Here is a 15,876-nt window from a genome sequence, read left to right as displayed (position 1 = left end):
TCTAAGGACATGGGGTGGGGTGATGCCTATTATGGCAAGTCATATATTCTCAAACAGAAGCCTGATCTGACTTTCATTTGTTAATATAGTACCCCTAATTGTTGTTTTTTAGTTGCTGTTGCGTCCAACTCTTTGCGACCCCATGGACTGCAGCACCCCAGGCTTCCCTGTCCTTCACTGTCTCCCAGAATTTGCTCAAACTCATGTCCATTGAGTCGATGATGCCATCCAACTATCCTGTCCTCTATGGTACCTTTTTCCTCCTGCCCTCAATCTTTCCCAGCTTCAGGGTTCTCTCCAGTGAGTCAGGTGGCTCAGTATTGAAACTTCAGTGTCAGACCTTCCAGTGAATATTCAGGGTTGAGTTCCTTTAAGATTGACTGGTTTGATCTCCTTGCAGTCCAAGGGACTCTCAAGAGTCTTCTCCAACACCACAGTTCAAAAGCATCAATTCTTTGGTGCTCAGCCTTCTTTGGAAGTAATAAAAATGCCTTTTCTTTAAAGTCTCTTCCCCCTTTGTTTTGTCCCTAATTCAAGCAATCTGCCTTCAAGTCAGTCTGAAGTAAGGAATAACACATTTTATTTTCATTTTTCAATTTTTAAAAATTATTTTTAATTGTGGTAAAATACAACATAAGTCTTACCTACCATCTTAACCATCTTTAGGCGTACAGTTCAGTAGTGTTAAGTACTTTCACATCGTCTTGTACAGAAAGCTCTTTCCTTGCAAAACTGAAACTCCAGTCATTAAACAGCTACCCATCCTCCCAGCTCCCAGAGACCACTGTTCTACTTGTTTCTATGAATTTGGCTACTCTGAGTACTTTATATAAGTGGAATCATATAATACTCTGTTGTGACTGGCTTAATTCCTTTAGCCTCATGTCCTCAGTGTTCATCCATGTTGTAGCAAGAGTCAGAATTTCCTCACTTTTTAAAAGTTGAGTAATATTTCAGTGTATGTGTACCACATTTTGTTTATCCATTCATCTGTCAATAGACACTGGGTTATTTCCACTTTTTGGCTATTGTGATTTTCACTTTTATTTTTAACTGAAGTATAGTTAATTTACAACATTATACTAGCTTCAGGTGTATAACATAGTGATTCAATATTTTTATAGATTAGACTCAATGTAAAGTTACTATGAAATAATGACTATTTCCCTGTGCTGTACAATATGTCCTTGTAGCTTATTTTATACATAGTATTTTGTACCTCTTAATCCTCATACCCCTATCTTGCTGAATTTTCATTTTTTAAAAATTTATTTATGGCTGCACTGGATCTTTGTTGCTTTCTCCAGTTGTGGTGAGTGGGGACTACTCTTCATTGTGGCCTCTGGGCTTTTTATCATGGTGGCTTCTGGTGTTGCAGAGCACGGGCTCTAGGTATGAGGGCTCAGTAGTTGCCCTGAAGCATGTGGGATCTTCCCAGAACCTGTGTCCCCTGCCTTAGCAGGCGGATTCTTAACCACAGGACCACCAGGAAAGTCCCTGAATTTTCATTTTTAAATTAGGTGTTTTGTTTCATTTCAGGGCAAGAAGTTGCCTTACCACCTTGGAGATGATGCCGAAGAAGGAGAAGTTTCTGATGAAGACAGCGCAGATGAAATTGAAGATGAGTGCAAGTTCAAGCTCCATTATGTAAGTTACAGGCTTGACCATAATTTTTACCCTCCATGTGCTATAGTAAAAACTGCTGCTGTGCCGGAATATTCACAAATATGGTGGCTGTATTGTAGAAAGGATATGTATTGAAAATCACGTTGTGTGCTGACACACAGGACTCCCAAATGTTTACTGAGTGACTGAATCAAGAATTGTTGTGTCTTAGAATTGGAAGGAATCTTAGTGATTAACCCATCTGACCCTCTCTCCAGGGACCAATTCCCTCCTATTACAACTTGGTCAAAACTCAAATTGCAGTTGGAAATGTCGCTGTCTGGTGAAATAAACTGGCTTTAGCATTGTCTCCCTGCCTCCTGCTAGCAGCTCCACCATGCCACCATTCAAAGCTGGCTCACAGAACCCAGCTGCAAGAGGATCTGCTTCTCTAGAATGCTCATCCCCTCCCTGAGAGAATGCGCCTTGGATCAGAAGATCTCCAAGTTCTTCCAGACAATGAGACTCTTGGTTAAAACTTTAATTTGCCACATGTTAGATAAAATGGCAGAGAGCAGTTTGTCACCTGCATGTTGCTTCAGACTTCTGTCCTAGAACAAGAAGCTCTGTTTTTAAACAGAGCAGCACCATTTAGCCAGGTACTCCAATGGAAATGCAAACCTGGGAGAAATGTAAGGCTTAAAGACCTCCCTATTTCCCATCCCTTCTTGACCTCCCCCACCTTCTATAGCTCACGTGATTTCCAGGATCCTGTGACAATCTGAGAGTAGCACCTGCTCACGTTAATTTGTTGTAGAGTTTACAATTTCATTTCTACAGAAAAGTAATATTTCTCTAGATGTCAGAACTATTATCCTACCTTCTAAAAAAGAAAATATTACACAAAATCTTCTAATTTACATTATTGCCCTGAATTCAATTATTCCATCATTAAAAAGTCTTCTTTCTTCAAGATAATAACGGTGGTGGCTTCCTATAGGTATTAAAGAGAGCTGGTATTATTTTCAAAGAGAACAAGAGCTTAGTGACAACTGAAGTCTCAGTAGATAGTTCTTTCTTGGCTTTAATGCATTTTAGAAGGGATGACATGGACAAGATTCAGCCTTGAAATGAAAAGGAAAAATCACCATCTGTATTAATCTATTGCCTTTTAATAGTTGTTATTAGCTCAATTAAATACCACGAATAAGGCTATGGTTACAGAAAATTAATCTAAATAGATTTACATAAGTGAAAATACAGTTAATATTTTAGTTTCTTCGCTTTTGCTCTTATAGCTACTTGCCATTTTGGTAATTACTTGTGATTATAGGTAATTTAGTTCTTTTTCTAAACTTTATTTTATAAACCAGATTTTTGTCTATGAATTTCAGTATCTTTGCCTCTTGTTTCTGCTTGTTGTCTTGGTTGCCAGCCTCAGAGTAGTCCACAGTTCGGAAGCAATAAACAGAGTGTTTATTTTTATTTATTTATTTGACTACACCAGGTCTTTGTTATGGCTCTTGGGATCTTGCATCTTCACTGTGGCATGTGAACTCCTGGGTGTGGCATGTGGAATCTAGTTCCCTGACCAGTGATCAAACCCGGGCTTCCTGTGTTGGGAGCGCTGAGTCTTAGCCACTGGACTACCAGGGAAATCCCAAGGAAAGAAGAGTCTTGGCCAAGTTATGTGTTTAGGGAATGTAGTTTTTAGTGAAAATGAGTGGTGGAAATTTAGCTACTATTACAATAGTATTTATTGCTCTGAGGAAACCCGTTATTCTAGTTTTTAAATCCACCCAATAGTTTAAAATTTCTTCTAATGTCAGTGAGCCTTCTAACTTTCTAAGTTAAATATCTATAATTACAAAAGAGAATTAGCTGAGGTGTTATGGAGGCAAATCAATTACTTCACTTGTGAAACTATCCATCTGGGTTCCTCTCAAGCTTCATAATCTCTTGGTTGATGTCTAGGCACCCATATAGGTAGACAGTTTAGAACATGATTCCATAAAGATAGACATGATCTTTCACTTGGATTCTTTGATTTGGGCCTAAGTGAATGTGAAGAGCACCTTACCTATAACGTTTTACAGGTGTCTCTTTGTTAGACTTTAGGAGAGAAAATATATGCAGAAACCAACATTCTAGCAGAAATAGATAAGGTTTTTACTCATCCTTTTCAAATCTTTTTTCTCTATTTTTGAGCTCTTCTGAGAAAAGGCAGTACTATATTTAGAAAGCCAAAGCATTATCCTGCAATCAGTCAATTTCTAGTTTAGTTGTCAGCAGAGGGCTCAGATGCCTTATCTGAGTGTTGAATGTAAACTGCTTGATCTAAACCAAGTGATCAGATTTCTACAAAAGCGGATGTACTGTGCATAGTCGGTATGAAACCAATAGTTACCTTAGAGGAAGTTATTAACCTCAGTTTGGAGTTAACAGAATGTGGTTAGATTTATAAGTTATATCTGAATTATTGCAACAGATAAAGATTTTTAGCTTAGCATTCAGGGATACTGGAACACTAGCTGTCATGGGGCTTATGCAAGATTCATGTGCACACTCAACAGATTTTTATGGAGGTGTAGCTAGTGTGCTGTAGATGTTGGGGCACATATCAATGAACAAAACAAAACAGTCTTTGCCTTTGTGGAGTCTGTACCTTGGTGGGAGAAGGGAAGACAGACAAGAAACAAAGCAAATAGGTAGCATGTGTACTAGGCAGTGATAAGTAATAAGGGGGAAAGGGAGAGAAGATATGTGTAAAGGGTCTATGGAAGATTTAGATGTGAGGGCCAGGAAAGGTCTCATAGAGAAGGTAACACATGGGCAAAGACTTGAAGGAAGTGAAGTTAGCCATATTGATATCTGAGGAATGTTCCAGGCAGAGGGCACAGCAGATACAAAGGTCAGAGGCAGGATTTGCTGCTCGCCCAGCTTCACCTTGGGGTTAGAAGCAGGGTGGAAGGCAGGACCCTCATGCTGGCCCTCTTTCTCCTCCTAGTCTGCTCTCTAACTAAGGAATTCAAACCCATACCCACACTGAAAACTTTTGCTCTTTTAATAAATGCTTTCTGTTGTTGAATTGATTGAATCCTTTAGGCATCTGCCCTATTATTTTGAGGCTTCAGCCATAGAGAAAATCTTGCTTATGATGTAATAAGCCATAGATAAAGCTGATGTGTTCAGTGACCCGGGAATTACACAGATCAAAGACTCAGGGGACAATTCCTTTCAGCCACAGAGCAGTAATCTAACAGATGTGATTCAGTGAGGCCAGCTCACCATTATTCATCTTTTTGGGGTCCTCTAATGTCAGTGTGCCTTACAGACTTTCTAGCCCATATTTCAACTTCACTGATTATTTTACTCTTCTGCTGAGTTATTTGATACCTTTTTTCCCCCTGGACTCTCTGAATCTGAGCTCAACCAGTTTCTTAAGCACAAATATCAAACTGTCACCTACATAAAACTCATCCTGTGAACACCAAGCTTTCCAACAAGTTTAAATGAGCCTTTGTAGAGTAACATGCAACCACTTTTTGTGTTATATTAATACCCCCAAATCATATTCACTCTGTGTATGTCTCACAGTAAACACTTTAATAGTCTGCTCCCTTCCTACCACCTTGGATTGAGCTTCTTTCATAAGTTATTCATTGTATGATTTGAGCCATTTTGAGGAGGATTAAGGATCTTGTTGGTTGAAGACTTGTCAGCACTCAGGGAAGGGATGAATTCCCTCAGGATATTGTGAGATCCCTGTTACTCAGTAAATGCCCATGTGCCAGGCTTGCTGTTGCATCCTGGTGACAAAGGGTGAGGAGTGGAAGGTGAGCTGAAAATCCCAGTTATTTTCTAATATATGATACAACTTCTTCCTCCTTGCCCTGACAGAGAGTTAAGATAATGAACATTTAAGGTCTAGTGTACAGTATGTGTTATCTATATGTATATGTAGATATTTCTCTTGTATTTAAAAGGTATTATCTTCTGAAAATTACTATCACTGAGAACTCAACTATTCCTTTTCTTCTTTAATTTTTATTGAAGCACAGTTGATTTACAATGTTGTGTTAGTTTCTGCTGTACAGCAAGTGAATCAGTTATACATATGCATATATCCACTGTTTTTTAGATTCTTTTCCCATATAGATGGGTAGAGTTTTAAGTAGAGTTCCCTGTGCTATACAGTAGGTTTTAATTAGTTATCTGTTTTACATATAGTAGTGTGTGTATGTCAATCCCAGTCTCCAAGTTTATCTCTTTCCTCCTTGTTCCCCCTTGGTAACCTTGTTTTCTACAATTATTCCTTGTTGGTAATTCATCTTCCCTTTTTATTCTAGATGTTCTGTGACTTCACTATCAAATGACTGAGAGTCAGTTTATTTTTCTTAGCACTCAGTATTCACTTCTTACTAGAGAACCTATGTTTTCTTTCATTCTAGAGAAATCTCAACCATTTTTTCTTTGAATATTGTTTTTATGCCATTCATTGTTTCTCTTTTTCTAGCAGTACAATTAGAATTAGGTTAGAATCTTAGTTTATTCTCTGTCTTAATTATCTGTCAATTATTCTTTAATGTTTTCTTTATGTCTCTGCTGATCTTGGGTACTAGCTCTAGTATTATTTTCCACTTCATTAATTATCTCTTTGGCTATGTCTGATCTAGAGTTTACCCCAGCTATTCTTTTAATTTCAATGACTATATACTTGATTTATAAAAATTTTTTATTGCTTTTTCATAGACACTTGTTTTTATTTTACTATTTGGCTTCTTAGCTTCTTGTTCTTTTTATGAGACTATTTCTTTATATCTTTGAGCATCTGAACATACTTCATTCAAAGCAAGTGAGTTTCCTTTTCATGTGTTGATGTTTTTGGCACTTCATCTTAGCATTGGTTTTCCACATGAATTTTAGAATTTGAAGTTGAAGGTTCAGTTTTCAGTGGAATGATTTTTTTCCCTTCCATTCTCCTCCTCTGTCTGTTTAACCTGCTTCTCTAGTGGTATGGTGACTGCTTCCATGTGAACTCTAAGCACCACTCCACCTGGCACCCACACATATAAACACAGCCTACCTGTGCCCCAAGTTCCTAACTAGACCTTACATTGATCGATTGATTGGAGTTCCCCGCCACTGGAGATGTTGAAGATATTTCTCATTCAGTCACGAAGCAAGTGAACATTTTGGTAGTCTTCTTATTTTGATATTCAATTTCGAATCTTCCTCACAGTATTTTTTTTTATTGCTTCCTATTCTAAGTGAGGGGCTTCCCAGGTGGTGCTAGTGGTAAAGAATCCGCCTGTCATTACAGGAGACATAAGAGACACTGGTTCAATCCCTGGGTTGCAAAGATCTCCTGGAGGGGAGGGCATGGCAACCCACTCCAGTATTCTTGCCTGTAGAATCCTCATGGACAGAGGAGCCTGGAGGGCTACAGTCCATAGGGTCGCAAAGAGTTGGACACAACTGAAGCGACTGAGCACGCGTAAGCCCATAAGTCAGGCTCCCATTCCAGTTTTCTTCACTACCTTGGTTTCACCTTGTGAGACCAGCTCTAATCTCCCGAAGCATGTGGAGCACCTTTAGTCTCTATTGTACTATCAGATCTAAATTCTTGGTCATCTTTGCCCTCTGTGAATATGGAGCTCACACATTTATGATCTGCAGTGATCTTGTTTATTTTGACAAACTTATGACTTTTCTCTTTGTTTTTCTATCATTGGAGCAGGGACGATATCAAAGCATGAAGGTACACTGTCATATATAAACCCACATGTATGTAATGTATGTACAGATGTATGAACCCAGGCGTATTCATTTTGAACAGTATTTTTGTTTTTCTTAAAGTAGATAAAGAGTGGTTGCTCTAATAATATTTGAAAATGCATGCTTAATAGCTCTGAAGAAACATTACCTTTTGCTATTTGCCTGTCACTGTACTGTTATTTTTTATACCTAAGCTAAAATCCGCTTTTAAATGTGAACTGTTTGTTGAAAGCTTGTTAGTACCAGCACTATGCTAATGTATATGCACTTATACAATTTCTTTATTCAGGTAAAGGTCAATGGAACTATAGAATAGAAAGTCCAGAGATAAACCACACATCTATGGTCACCTAATCTCTGACAAAGAAAGCAAGAATATACAATGGAGAAAAGATAGTCTCTTTAATAAGCAGTGGTTGGAAATCTGGATAGCTATTAATACATGTAAAAGAATGAAATTAGAATACTCTCTAACAACATACGCAAAAATAAACTCAAAATGGATTAAATATCTAAATGTAAGACTGGATACTATAGAACTTTTAGAGGAAAACATAGGCAGAACCCTATCTCACATAAGTCGCAACAAGATCTTTTTTGATCCACCTCTTTGAGTAATGAAAATAAAAACAAAAATAAACAATGGGACCTAACTAAACTTAAAAGCTTTTGCACAGCAAAGAAAGCCATAAACAAAACAAAAAGACAACCCACAGAATAGGAGAAGATATTTGCAAATAAATTGACTGACAAGGGTTTAATCTCCAAAATAAACAAACAGCTCATGTAGCTCAATGTCAAAAAAAAACAAACGACCCAATTAAAAAGTGAGCAGTATATCTAAAGAGACATTTTTCCAAAGAAGACATGCAGATGGCTAAGAGTCACATGAAAAGATGCTCAACATCACTGATAATCAGAGAAATGCAGATCAAAACTACAATGAGGTTTCACTTCACACCAGTCAGAGTGACCATCATAAAAAAAAACCCTACAAACAATAAATGGTAGAGAGAGTGTGGATAAAGGGGAGCTTTCCTACACTGTTGGTGGGAATGTAAATTGGTGCAGTTCAGTTCAGTCGCTCGTCACGTCTGACTCTTTGCGACCCTATGGTCGCACTGCAGCACTCCAGGCCTCCCTGTCCATCACCAACTGCTGGACTTTACTCAAGCTCATGTCCATTGAGTCGGTGATGCCATCCAACCATCTCATCCTCTGTCGTCCCCTTCTCCTGCCTTCAATCTTTCCCAGCATCATGGTCTTTTCAAATGAGTCAGTTCTTCACATCAGGTGGCCAAAGTATTGGAGTTTCAGCTTCAACATCAGTCCTGCCAATGGATATTTAGGACTGATTTCCTTTAGGATGGACTGGTTGGATATCCTTGCTGTCCAAGGGACTCTCAAGAGTCTTCTCCAACACCACAGCTCAAAGCATCAATTCTTCAATGCTCAGCTTTCTTTATAATCCAACTCTCACATCCATACATGACTACTGGAAAAACCATAGCTTTGACTAGATGGACCTTTGTTGGCAAAGTAATGTCTCTGCTTTTTAATATGCTGTCTAGATTGGTCATAACTTTTCTTCCAAGGAGTAAGTGTCTTTTAATTTCATGGCTGCAATCACCATCAGCAGTGATTTTGGAGCCCAGAAAAATAAAGTCTGACACTGTCTCCCCTTCTATTTGCCTTGAAGTGATGGGACCAGAAGCCATGATCTTAGTTTTCTGAATGTTGAACTTAAACCAACTTTTTCACTCTCCTCTTTCACTTTCATCAAGAGGCTCTTTAGTTCTTCTTCACTTTCTGCCATAAGAGTGGTGTCATCTGTGTATCTGAGGTTATTGATATTTCTCCCAGCAATCCTGGTTCCAGCTTGTGTTGCATCCAGCCCAACGTTTCTCACGATGTACTCTGCATAGAAGTTAAATAAGCAGGGTGACAATATACAGCCTTAACGTACTCCTTTCCCGATTTGGAACCAGTCTGTTGTTCCATGTCCAGTTGTAACTGTTGCTTCTTGACCTGCATACAGATTTCTCAAGAGGCAGGTCAGGTGGTCTGGTATTCCCATCTCTTTCAGAATTTTCCACAGTTTGTTGTGATCCACACAGTCAAAGGCTGTGGCATAGTCAATAAAGCAGAAATAGATGTTTTTCTGGAACTCTCTTGCCTTTTCAATAATCCAACGGATATTGGCAAGTTGATCTCTGGTTCCTCTGCCTTTTCTAAAACCAGCCTGAACATCTGGAAGTTCACAGGTCACATACTGTAAATTGGTGCAGCCACTATGCAAAACAGTACAGAGGTTCCTTAAATCAAAAATTAGAGGTACCATATGATTCAGTTATACATACATCTGTTTTTCAGGTTTTTTTCACTTGTAGGTTACACACTGAGCGTTGAGTAGAGTTCTCTAAGATGTATAGTCCCTGTTGATTATCTATTTTATACATTTTATATTGTGTATCTGTTAATCCCAACCTCCTAATTTATCTCTCCCCCAGCACACCTTTCCCCTTTGGTAACCACAAGTTTATTTTCTGTCTGTGAGTCCCTTTCTGTTTTCTAAATAAATCTGGAAACAGAACTTATTTAGACCTGGACTGTCAGGAAAGTCCCAGGACCTTGTTGTATATCTATATATATCAGTTTGAATCTGCTAATCCCAAACTAAATAAATTCATTTGTATCCTTTTGTTTAGATTCCCATATGATATCAATCAATCGGCTCTGTATTATAAGAGCCTATTGTATCAATCAATCGATACATATGATATCATATGATATTCATCTTTCTCTATTTGATTTACTTAGTATGATAATCTTAGTTCCCTGTGCTATATAGTAGAACTTGGGTTTTTCTTTCTTAATTTTTTTGGCCATGCTGTACAGCATGCAGGATCCTAGTTCCCTGATTGAGGATCAAATCCACGTCCCCTGCAGTGGAAGCATGGAGTCTTAACCACTGGACTGCCAGGGAAATCCCAGGATCTTGTTGTTTATTCATTCTATATATATCAATTTGCACCTGCTAATTCCAAACTCCCAATCCTTCCCTCCTGTTCCCACCAAAGCAAAAATTTGTTTGCTAATTCCGAACTCTCCTCCTCCTCCCTCTTAGCAACCACATGTCTATTCTCTATGTCCCTGATTCTGTTTCACAGATAGGTTCATTTGTGCCATAATTTAGATATCACAATAAGTGATATCATATGGTATTTGTCTTGTTATGTTGCTTGGTATAATTACCTCTAATTGCCTCCATGTTGCTGCAAATGGCATTATTTCATTCTTTTTTATAGCTGAGTAGGAGAAGGCAATGGCACCCCACTCCAGTACTCTTGCCTGGAAAATCCCATGGACAGAAGAGCCTGGTAGGCTGCAGTCCATGGGGTCTCGAAGAGTTGGACACGACTGAGCAACTTCACTTTCACTTTTCCCTTTCATGCATTGGAGAAGGAAATGGCAACCCACTCCAGTGTTCTTGCCTGGAGAATCCCAGGGACAGCGGAGCCTGGTGGGCTGCCGTCTATGGGGTCGCACAGAGTCGGACACGACTGAAGCGACGCAGCAGCGGTATTTCATTGTATACATGTACCACATCTTCTTTATCTGTTCCTTTGTCGATGGGCATTTAGGTTGCTTCCAGGTCTCGGCTACTGTGAATACTGCTGTTATGAACATAGGGTGCATGGATCTTTTCAGTTATAGTTTTGTCTGGATATGTGCCCAGGAGTGGGATTGCTGGATCCTATGGTAATTCTATTTTTAGTTTTCTGAGTAACCTCCATACTATTTTCCAAAGTGCTTCTGCCCATTTTTTGATTGTTTTTTTTTTTTTGGTATTGAGCTACAGGAACTGTTTGTATATTTTGGAGATTAATCTCTTGTTGGTTGTGTCGTTTGCAAACATATTTTCCCATTCTGAAACTAATATAAGATTGTAAATCAACTATACTTCAATTTGAAAAAAAGGAATAGTGACTTCTCCTGGTTGGAAATAGAAGCCATTCTCATCCTCTGCATAAATGAAATTGTTTAACTGAAGGAAAAAAAAAGGAAAATGATTATCATGATGGCTGAGTTAAGTTCATACTCAGTAAAGAACTCAGAACAGTGCCTGGCACATAATTTATACTCAATAAATGTTAGCTGAAATCAGTAACAAGAATAGCAGCTGTGGCATGATTATCTCTAATGTAAGTCCTGAGCAGAAGAAGGTGTTTCAATGGGAGCTAAAAGAGCAGGCAGGAGAGGACAGGAATAATCGCAGAGCCTCAGATAGCTAAGAGGCAGCTGCTCTTCAACCCAAGACACTCAGATGACTGGCTTGGAGAGCTTTAAGGCTGTCACAAAGGGCAGCTAATGTATTATCCTTCCTGTCTGCAGCTCTAGCCCAGAGAGGGGAAAAGACATTTGGGGATGGTGAGATATTCCAGTTTTTTTTGTTTTTAAAGTAGAGACCTTCAACTTTGGCTGCACATTGGAATGACAGGGGAGCTTTCAAAAATCCCACTGCACTGGTCCCAGCCCAGAGATTCCGTGTCATCGGTCTGGGCTGTGGTCCCTGGTGATTCTAGTGTGCAGCCCAGGTGAGCACCAGTGTCTGAGGGAGTCTCTCTTTACGGGGCAGCCCTCTACCCCACCCCCTCCCACTTCTGGCTGCTCCCCAGCCTGGAAGTGGTCAGCCCTCTCTTTTTCCAGTCACTTTTCATATCACACTGGAGATGGAACAAGAATGTGTTTTGTGCTTGCCTTATTTATTTGTGGTCAATATTCCTAGGTCATATTTACTTCTCAGAAATGGCAATTAGGAAGCCTGACTGGGGCTCAGGTGGAAACTACCCCAGACCATATTAAAGGGCTGCCCTCCCTTCTCCCTATTCCTCCTGCAGCATCCTCCCTACCCTGTGGGCTCAGGGAACAAAAGAGCAAGAGGCATGACTTTCTGCTCTGGTCCGTGCAGCAGCTGTAGGGTGGCTGACAAGTCACCAGGTCAAGTGTCCGTTTCAGCTTTCTTTCAGTAGTGCTGTTGAGTTCCGGGGTCAAATGATAATATACTAGTGAAACCTCAGCCACATGTTTATTTATTCTCATGCTATAAATCACAGGGAAGGAAGAGACCAACGGGCAGAGATATCATTCCTTCAGCTGCTCCAAGTGTTGAGAGGATGTGAAATGAATAATTATAGCCTTTGTATTAAGTATTCATTATTTCACCAGCACCAGTCGGCCCAGCTTTGTATTTTTAGCCTTGTTTTGCTGCTGGTGAGTGTTTGGGCATAACCGCCACAGTTCATCTCATTGTCTCCAACTCCTCACATGGCCCTGAGCCAGGGAAGGGAGCTGATGCTTATTGGGGGGTGTTTGTGCGATACTGGGCACACTCATGCTCTTACACACTTTCTCCTTTGGACCTTCCAACACATGTGTTCCCTGCAGACTCTGGGTCACTTGATGAAACGTGTTGGGACTTTGAGACCTGGACTTCCTTTCTCAGATTCATTTCTGACCTTAAGTGAAACCTACTGTTTTTCTCAAGTAGGTTTGTGATGATCTATTTCCCAGGTGTCACAAAGGAATAAAGATTATCTTAAATATGAGCCTGGTCATGATTAATTTCACTCAGGAATTCATCTTTTTCTGTAACAGTATAACTTATCTTTTTCTGCAGCACCGTGTAGTGAAATACACACAGAATTTTGAATTGGAAGTCTTAGGCTCCAACTCACACACTTCATGTTATTTGGACAAGTCATTGAACCTTTCTGCCTCTGCACTCTTATGAGTAAAACTGAACTAGACCTATAGAGCCTTAAAGGGTCTTGCACAGCTCAAAGGAAGCATTGTCATATGACTATGCTTTGTGAGCCGCAATACAATGTATAAAGTCTTAGTTGCTTTATCTGTGTCCCCAGTATTCTTTTGTCCATGTTCATGTGGTCACTAGTTCTCACTGATGCTGTGTTCTATAGGCATTTGCTCACACTGGAATGCTATCACCCTACTCTTTGCCAGATTATCAACTCCTGTTCATCACAGTGGGTTGATTTGTGGCCACCAAAAGATGTGTCTAAGTCCTACTCTTTGGTACCTATGACTATGACCTTAATTGGAAAAAGAGTCTTTGTAGATGTAACTAGGTTAAGAATCTAGAAATGAGATTGTTCTGGATTAACTCAGTCTTAAATGCAGTGACAAGTATCTTTTTTTGTGGGAGCAGCCACCTTTTATTAATGTTAGGAGTGAGGACACATCAAAGGCCATGTGAAGACAGAGGAAGAGGCTAGAGTTCTGCAGCCACAAGCCAAGGAAAGCTTGGCACCACCGTAAAATGGAAGAAGCAGGGAAGGATTTTTCCCCTTAGAGCCTGTGAGAGGCTGAATGTAGCCCTGAAAACAGCTTGCTTTCATAGTTTTGGCCTCTGATGCTGTGAGAAAATAAACATCTCTTGACTTTAAGCTACCAGGTATGTGGTAATTTATTACAGCAGCCGCAGGAACCTAGTACGCTCTTCTTTTTGTTTTTTGCATTTTTTAAAAAAAATTCATTGGAGGATAATTTCTTTACAATGTTGTGCTGGCTTCTGCCATATATCATCATGAATCAGCCATGGGCACACACATCTTTTAAGACCTGGCTCCAGTGTTCTCTGCCCCTGGATGTCTCTGCTGCATTCCCAAGGAACACCCCCCTTGTGTTCCTCCTCCACACACCCATGAAACCCCTTACATCCATCACCCTACTTGCACCTGTTATGTAATTATCCACTGATGTGTCTGTCTCCTCGGTGACACTGAGAGTTCTATGACAGTGGGATTGTGCTTATCAATGCTTTCATCTTGCATGTAACAGCTCAGGATGTGTTTGTTTTATGCAAAATGCTCTCAGACTCGGTCATCTTTATTAAATCCGCCACCAGCACATTGGCCTTAATACTCGTAGTGGGAACTGATGTGCCTGGCTTTTCACCTATAGGTATCTTTCATCTTTCTGCACACGCTGCCTGGTTAATATTATTTCTACAATGTGATCCAGACACTTGTCTACTCAGAGTCTCTCAGCAACTCCATACCTCTTGACTGCTGGATTTTAAGTGTTTCCACGGCCTGGCCCCAAAGTACTTTTTCAGTTTTATCCACCATTACTCTCCTTCATGGGGACTTCCCTGGTAGCTCAGTTGGTAAAGAATCTGCCTGCAATGCGGGAGACCTGGGTTCAACCCTTGGGTTGGGAAGATCCCCTGGAGAAGGGAATGGCTACCCACTCCGATATTCTAGCCTGGAGAATTCCATGAACTGTATAGTCCTTGGGGTCTCAAAGAGTTGGACATGACTGAGCGACTTTCACTTCACACCCTCTTTCATGAACTTCTGCTCCATGAAAACAAAGCTGTTCCTGTATTCATAAAACATACTTTGCTAATATAAAATCTTTACTAGAATGATGGATGATAGGAAAGCCTATCTCTTCATTACTGTTGAAGTTTTAGTTGCCCTACAGCGTCCCCCCTTTCCCCTCTTCTATGAGATCTTTGCGGTCACTCAGGCAGAAATGCCATATTCCTTCTCAGAACCACTGTTGTGTGGTCATTTGTGCTTTTTGCAGGCAACTGTGCAGACCAGGGTTGGTTATTTGAGGACATGCCTTTGTTAGCCTAGTGGGGTCTTGGCTGATGTCAAGGGCCAGCTCTTTTCCATCTCTGCATCACCTGCAGGGCCTGAGGGCCTCCAGTGCCTCATTCACTGGGTATATTAAAGATATTCATACATGTGATGTTAATACAGGGAAATTCAATAACCTATCCTGATGTAGCCTTTTTTTCCCCCCAATTTCCCTTTGTATTTATATTGCTTTGCCCTTACAAGATTTTGTGAAAATGAATGTATTACTGAAAAACTGCCTGTTCTGTATTTTAAGTATAATAACCTCTTAGTAACAAATTTGCAAGCAGAAAGTGGGTCTTAAACTTTTAGTGAGTACTAGGGGAATTGTTCTGGCAGAGGAGTGTTCCTTAACTTTGGATGGGTTGGCCTCTAACAAGTGGTTGAAGAGTTCACAGAAGAATGTTGAACCCTGGGAGAGGGGTTAGGAGCTGAGAAGGAGAGGGGAGGTGAGCAGAGCTTGGGCCATTGGTTTCAGGTAGAACAGGGGACCAAAAAGCTGTGCTGCTAAGCAGACTTCTAGGAAATCTGGGTCCCTTGATCATCTAAAAATTGTACAGTTATCATCTGGACACAGCAGATCTTTTTTACCCAAAACAGTTGAAGTTAGTTGCCATCTTAAAGTAATTACAGTGCCTAGTCATGGCACAGGTCAATAGTGAGTTCTCTCCAATTACACAGTGGTGCAGAGATAGGAAAGAAATTTTATCTCAGAATAATCCTTGCTTCCAGAGATTTCTACAGCATTCTTTTCCCCTCAGTGAAGGAAGTGATTTAAGTAGCATATTCTTGCTCAAATTTGCCTGTGTATTGGGTTGGCCAA

The 15,876-nt window shown here is 40.1% G+C and overlaps 1 protein-coding gene across 7 annotated transcripts in view; it reads left to right on the top strand.

The window, feature by feature from the left end:
* PLCH1 (phospholipase C eta 1) overlaps positions 1 to 15,876 on the top strand; it is a 247,135-nt gene that overhangs the window by 191,539 nt on the left and 39,720 nt on the right. For all 7 annotated transcript variants that reach the window (XM_081570572.1, XM_081570577.1, XM_081570578.1 and 4 more), the window contains one exon: positions 1,540 to 1,647. In XM_081570572.1, the coding sequence (XP_081426698.1) occupies positions 1,540 to 1,647 (108 nt within the window). The remainder of the gene's footprint in view (positions 1 to 1,539; positions 1,648 to 15,876) is intronic.

The sequence above is a fragment of the Giraffa tippelskirchi genome, chromosome 2 (genome assembly GCF_054371585.1).
Source record: "Giraffa tippelskirchi isolate mGirTip1 chromosome 2, T2T-mGirTip1v1.2.pri, whole genome shotgun sequence".
In the NCBI taxonomy this organism is placed as follows: Eukaryota; Metazoa; Chordata; class Mammalia; order Artiodactyla; family Giraffidae; genus Giraffa; species Giraffa tippelskirchi.
Note: the sequence above shows the minus strand (reverse complement) of the source record. Positions and strands in the feature narration are given on the sequence as shown.